This window comes from Sinocyclocheilus rhinocerous, unplaced genomic scaffold (assembly GCF_001515625.1).
Source record: "Sinocyclocheilus rhinocerous isolate Xijiao unplaced genomic scaffold, SAMN03320098_v1.1 scaffold115, whole genome shotgun sequence".
Classification (NCBI taxonomy): Eukaryota; Metazoa; Chordata; class Actinopteri; order Cypriniformes; family Cyprinidae; genus Sinocyclocheilus; species Sinocyclocheilus rhinocerous.
In genome coordinates, this window is record NW_015650001.1 from 1,595,660 (window position 1) to 1,602,456 (window position 6,797).

Sequence of the window (6,797 nt, forward strand, 5' to 3'; positions counted from 1 at the left end):
AATTAAGACCAAAATTGCATGTTCGTGTTTACATCCTTGTAACATTTTCTTAAGGAGAGAGAAAGATGAGTCTGGGCTCATATTTCTTATTGTTCTTAAAGCTATTGTTACTTTCATTTTCATTATATTGCTTTATAAATTATACTGTAAAGTTAATTGTTTTAATCTAATGTAGTCATGATGATTCAGTCATAATAAAGAATAATGTAAATTGAATAAAACTAGTGAAATTAGTTTCATTATCACGTTTGGCTATACCTGACAACCCATTTTCTACAATGTGCGGCACATTTATTATTTATTAGAAATGAAATAACATTGTTTCAATGTACCATACATGAATTTGCGTAAGGGAGACCAGGGCTAGTTGTCACAGGGATACAGTAAGGATTCAGTAAGGATGCATTAAATTGATCAAAATTGATTTTTTTTTAACATTTTTAATTTATTTTGGTTTTACTACTTTTGCACAGCACAATGGTCAACAACTGTTGTTTTATTGTGCAATATAAATAAACTAACCTAAACCAACCTAAAAGCGACCGTAAAGACATTTCTACTTCAAATGAAGCTGTTCTTTTGAACTTTCTATTCTTCAAATAAATAAATAAATGCTGATGCTGAAAATGCAGCTTTGCATCTCAGGAATAAATTACATTTGAAAAGATATTCAAATATAAAACAATTATTTTAAATCGTAATAATATTTAACAAAATTACAGTTTTTACTGTATTTTTGATATGCAGTCTTGGTGAACATAAGAGGCTTCTTTCAAAATCATAAAAAAAGAAACTCACCGACCCCAAACTTTTGAACAGTGTTGTAGTTTAAATTACAACCATTTTTCTTCAAAGCAAGCTGTGACATTTTTATTGGGATACGTTGTCACATACTTTTTTCATGAAATAAACTATGTGGCAGGTTCCTGTTTCCTGTTTATTAAAGTAGGAGTGGCAATTGTTTTTAAAATTAAATCGAAATAATAATAAAAAAGGAATACTGTAAATAAACTGCTTAAGCCTTAAGAGCTTGGGCATGAGTTCCGATTGGCCAATCCCGCTGCCAATCACACGCCCCTCTTCTTTAAATAGCGTTCACGGCCCGCCGTTCACTCAGATGATAAGAACCAGTGGCAGGCGACGGAGTGATGCGCAAAAACGCGCTCGTGCCAGTGTAAAAACTGTGACTTCCTACATCTCCGCTAGACTGCAAAATGAAATGATTTCAACATCTGCCGGGGACTCATGCTCCTATTTTTCCTCTCCCGCGGAGATGCCCGCATGTTACAGGGACCTGTGCGGAGGAGCAAGTAACTTTGCCAATATGCCCTATTGGACATTGCCATTACACACAGGAGAGTCCTATGGAATATAGTCCGCACTGTCACTCCACTCAGCCGGTGAAAAACAAACTTTTCGTGTTCTGCATCATGCTGTCACTGTGGGTGTACATGCTGTACTGCTGCGTGGGCTACAGCTCCACCTCACCGAGCTTCATGATGGAAGAAAGGAGCAGTAGGAATCCACTCAGACCCCTCCAGAAACAAGACCTGGAGATGTTCCCCAAAAGCCAGTCCAGGGACTTACTAAACAACGAGAGTGATGCTGACAGCAAAGGAGACGGCTGGGAGGAAAATAAGGGCGATGTTGCTTATGACGAGGACTCGGGAGTAGCAGGTGCCCTGAACGGGTCCGAGACCAAAAAGTTGCCCCAAGCGATTATAATAGGGGTGAAGAAGGGCGGGACGCGCGCGCTGCTCGAGTTTCTGCGCCTCCATCCTGACATCCGCGCGGTGGGAGCGGAGCCGCACTTTTTTGATCGCAACTACGAGAAAGGACTCGAGTGGTACAGGTACGTTTTTTAATACGCTGTTATTCATATGTAGGCTACGTTTATCATATCGTCAGGATAAAAGCGGATTAATACCGCGGAATTATGTGGCTCATATTCATCCCAGTAGTGACGCATAAACCTGCAAGTAATTGGGGGGTGACTCCACTTTTGAAGGTTTTCAAGGAAAGAAAAAACAAACAAAAGGTTGAGATTCTCAAAAATGTTTTAGATTTTTACATAGCATATACTTGCACAAATTTCTAGGTCTACGTTTCATGGGGTTTTCTGAAAATCGAAAGAGCAAATTCTAAAATAGAATTATTTTAATATTAACATTAATAATAAAGGACCTCAAAAAACGACGACCTATAAATACATTTCCATGACTTTTGTGATTTTTTATTATAGCCTATAATAGAGTTTGCAGAACCGGAAAACTTTTCTTGTTAAAAATGTTTTGTGTAAAGGATTTAGTCATTGGTTATGACATTTTACACATCACAAACATAACTAATGCTGGGAATTATAGGCATATGCTACATGAAAATAAATTCGAGGGAGAGAAAAGGCAGCTTGTTGGATGCAAACATGTAGCTATATTTAGTCACACCGTTATGTTGGACTTATGGGAATAATTCTTTCCAGTACAGTGTTTGGAAAAGGTGAACTAGACCTAGATAAAATTGGAAGGACTCAAGACAAACATAGACTAAATAAACATTATGATCTCTGCTTGTGTAACACCCCTCACACAGTCAGGTGCACTTGCACAACATTATCAATCCGTAGAGGTTTGACCCTCACCTTTGATTCCTAGTATTTTTATATTTTTTTACCAGACAGCCATATAGAGAAAACAGATTAAATTAACTATGTTTTCCCTAGTGTGGTTTTACCTGAACTTTGAGTGAGTTGTAAAAGGGGTTAATCAGGTTAATAGCGACATTTTTCCCAAGTCATATCAATGGCAAAAGGTGTCCCATTTGACCTGAATTCACCCCTACACAGAAAGTTGTTTTTGCCAGTTCCCAGTTAACAGGGAACGTTCTCAGAACTCCCCAGGCTAACATTCTGACAAGGTTTTCTAAAAGTTCTTTCAGTAACATTAGTAGAACTTTCGTTCAATGTTATCTATCTGGTCTTTAATGATGTTCTCATGACGTTAGCACAAAAATTGAACTTTTTTTTTCCTGAAATGTTTCAGCTGCCCTTACCAAAAAGTACACTTCAAGTTTATTTTAGTAAGTATACTTAAGTAAAGTTCAAGTATATTTTTAAGTATACTTTATGTAGTAAGTAATGTTCGTCTAACGTTTTTTTAAACATTACTATTGGTTTCAGAACATTCAAAGATCATTCAACAGTAACATTAATGTTTGCAATATGATAAAATGGAATTTTCCCTTATGTTCATGTAACCAATAAAAAAATTTATGTTTTGAATGTTCATTGACTATCCCCAGTAAATTTTGTCCATTTTGCTATTTATTTTGACCAAGAACTAGACCTTAGATTGGCCAATCAATCACAGTTGAAACTAATAATCAAACTATGCAATTTGTTTCATATATCAGCAATATACACAAAATGAAATGCTGACACATTCTATTGGAAACACAAGCAAAGGAAAATGCACCCCAAAGCTTTTTATTGTTTGAGCTGATATACAGACTTTCTGTGGAGGAATCTGAAGTCCCAGGTCCTTCGCTATTGACGGAACACAGTGGGAATACAAAGAAGAGGCAAAGAGCAGGATGAGCCCCTTTATCCAGGGAGCCCAGCAGACTAATTGTGAAGCAGAAACATGGAGAGAGAAGCATGCAGCCAGGTGGCCAAGTCTCCTGTGGAGGGATTGAGCTCTGCTTCACTGTTAGTCCAACACAGAGCAGGCGTCCATGTGTTCCCTGTAGGAGGCGTTCGGAAGGGTGACTGAGCACAGCAGGGTTTTAGAACTGTACATGCAGCGTGACTTTTTATACAATGCTTTTGAAGAAACAGAGGGGCTGATCAATTTAATAAACTGGCCATTCATTTGTGGATATTTATGTTTCCGTTTCAAATATTGAAATATTTTACCCCTTAACACATTACAAGTATGCATTACAATATGACATTAATATGAACCCTGTAAAGTGTAAACCCTGAAATATTAGTCAGAATAATATGTTGTTTTTGGTGAATGTTTCAAAAGAGGATCTGTTGAACCCCTGAGGCTCTGCATTAACCCCAGTGAGAAAGAGCAGGCAATTAGAGTGAATTGTGTTGTTTCTTTCTTCACTTTGTATGCAAATGTGCTCAGAGGGTGAAAGTGCTTCTTGAGAAACCCAGCAGGATCTCCCTCAAAAAAAGCCCTAAGAGGAGCAGAATGAGGGGATTCTTAAAACATGCACAGAACTTTTCCTCAGTCTTGAAAGATGTTTCTGTTGTGTTTACTGATAAAATCGCTGCTAGCCTTTGTGTGGGATGGTAAGGCACAACTAGAATGATGGATTTCTTCTGTGTGGAAATGCACAAAGCCAGTTGCTTATAATAATTTATAAAGCCTTGGCTCTTCTCTTCACTGGCACATAAAGGGAGTGTAGCGTTTCTGTTCAAAAACCTAGTAAGCAACCTTCCTGTCAGCTGCCTAAATAAAAAAACTCACATGGATCCTTAACTCAAGCTAATACTCTAATTTATACAGCACACACAAATATTGAGTGAAATAGTCAATTTTATGTGAAGTATATGCTGCCTGCTTAGGCCAAGGCTGACCTAAAACATATTTTTCTATGAATGTTATCACTGAATTGAAGCAGAATTCAAAACTCAAGTGTTTCAGAGATTTCCAGACTAGAAGTAAAATGATTTCATTTTCCCTATATTGTCCTATATCTTTGAACAGATGTAAATTCTGAGTTATGAGAGTGCACGAATGCTAAGACGTCATAGTTCGGTCATGAAAGGACCCGCAGGCCCCCACCTTGAGCTTTGATGCGGGTCTGGAACGTGTCCCATACAAACTCTGTCCGATTATTTGAAGTAGCTGCATACCACCACTTCTCGTACCCTCCTGGGTTTTTTGACAAAGTGACATTCCCACAAGAATTCCTTCTCAGGTTGGCTCTCTGCTCTCTTAAAATGACCCAGGCTAAGCACTCATTTCGCTTGTGAACAGGTGTGTGGGATATACTTAAGCAAAAGGGCACGAGGGGCTGTTCTCTATTTTAAAAATCATGGCTAAAAGGGCTTGCAAAACCTCTAGGTGTAAGGGCAGGATACAAATTTTCTTTAAATTTGTTTAAAAATTTAAAGTTATTTTGTTAAGCTAATTAAAAGAGATGGCAGCTAATGCCACTATGGGTGGTGCACAGCAAGGCTAAATATAATATATACACACCACTTTTAAAAATAAAGGTTCTTTATTGGCATCTATAGTTCTATAAAGAACCTTTAACATCCATGGAAACTTTTCATTGCACTTTAGAGTGAAAGAGAGGTTCTTTAGAGTGAAAAAATGTTAATACGTTTTTAAAATAAAAGGAAAACAATGTTTCTTTAAGTACTGTTTACTTGAAGGTTCTTTGGGGAACCCAAAATTGTTTTAATCTATGGCATCACTGCAAAAATGCAATTTTTGAACCTGCATTCAGTAGTTTGGGGTCACTAAGATTTTTAAAAATCTTTTTGAAATAAATCACAACGGCTGCATTTATTTGATTAAAATACAGTAAGGCAGTAATATTGTGCAATATTATTCCAATTTAAAATAATTGTTTTCTATTGTAATATATATTAAAAGCTATTTATTCCGGTGATGCAAAGCTGTATTTTCAGCATCATTACTCCACTCTTCAGTGTCACATGATCCTTCAGAAATCATTCTAATATGCTGATTTGCTGCTCTTGAAAATTAATCTTTTGTAACAAGTGCATATTCTTAGAAGAAGAAAAAAGAATCACCTTGAAAGAATCACATTGTATTGTAAGTGTAATTTGTGTCCAAACATGTCATAAACATCTTCAAAGAAGCTGATTTACACACAGTCTGCATAATCATCTAACACAAACATAAGTATTGCAAAAGCAACCTAGGTGTGCTATCAGAGCTGTGATTGTAACAACTAAAAACATTGAGAAATTCCACTGAACAGTTGCATAAGCAGACAGCAACTCGGTAAATCCCTGCTGCAAATTGCTGTTCTATGACGACCGTCTTCACAGCGTCTCAGACTATCCTGAGGGAACTTCAAACAGCACCGAGACTTTAAAGGCATAAACAACAGCCTTTGAACATGCTACCTGATAGCAGACAGTGTAAACATAGGTTTACAAAGAGCTCTTCAAAAACAAGCTCAAGAGAAGACACAGCTCACTTCCCTCTAGACAAAACAAGGTAATAACATCCATCTAACACAGCAGGCTCTCTAATTTAACCCTGTGCTGCTGGAGAACTTTATTTCTCTAACGGTCCAAGAGTGCAGTTTAATCTTAAACTGTGGCTAGTAAAGACTTTATCACTATCTGTAGAAGTTTGGTTTTCTTCTGTAGTTGGCTTGCTAAAAATACCCATTACTCATTTTTTATTCATTATTGCTACAGCAAGCAACATCACTATTGCTTATACTTAGTGTTAAGAGTTTTTCAAAACCTTTAACTCTAATTATTAAACTTTGCACACAACTCAAACTCCATTTTGTGCTACAGATATGAAAAGTTGAAATTGTGTGGCTTGTTGAGGAGATTTATGGAGGGTCCCAAGTTATATCTAGGGTCAATAATATTGTGTATTAGCAATTATATACTATATATACAGTATATAGTATATTAGCGATTTTACCATCTCGCTGTTGAGGAATATAATGTAGCGATAATGGAAGCGTTAACAACAAGTTTATGTGTGTGTGCAGCGCAATCTGCGATCTCCGACCTCCCTCTCTCTCTCTCTCTCTCTGTGTGTGTGTGTGTGTGTGTGTGTGTGTGT

General features: G+C 37.1%; 1 protein-coding gene across 1 annotated transcript in view; it reads left to right on the forward strand.

Moving 5' to 3' along the window:
• Nucleotides 1-1,020: 1,020 nt before the first annotated feature.
• LOC107711227 (heparan sulfate glucosamine 3-O-sulfotransferase 3B1-like) overlaps nucleotides 1,021-6,797 on the forward strand; it is a 13,254-nt gene continuing 7,477 nt past the window's right edge. Inside the window, exon 1 of the mRNA XM_016516167.1 lies at nucleotides 1,021-1,852. Within this exon, the coding sequence (XP_016371653.1) occupies nucleotides 1,365-1,852 (488 nt within the window). The 5' untranslated portion in view covers nucleotides 1,021-1,364. The remainder of the gene's footprint in view (nucleotides 1,853-6,797) is intronic.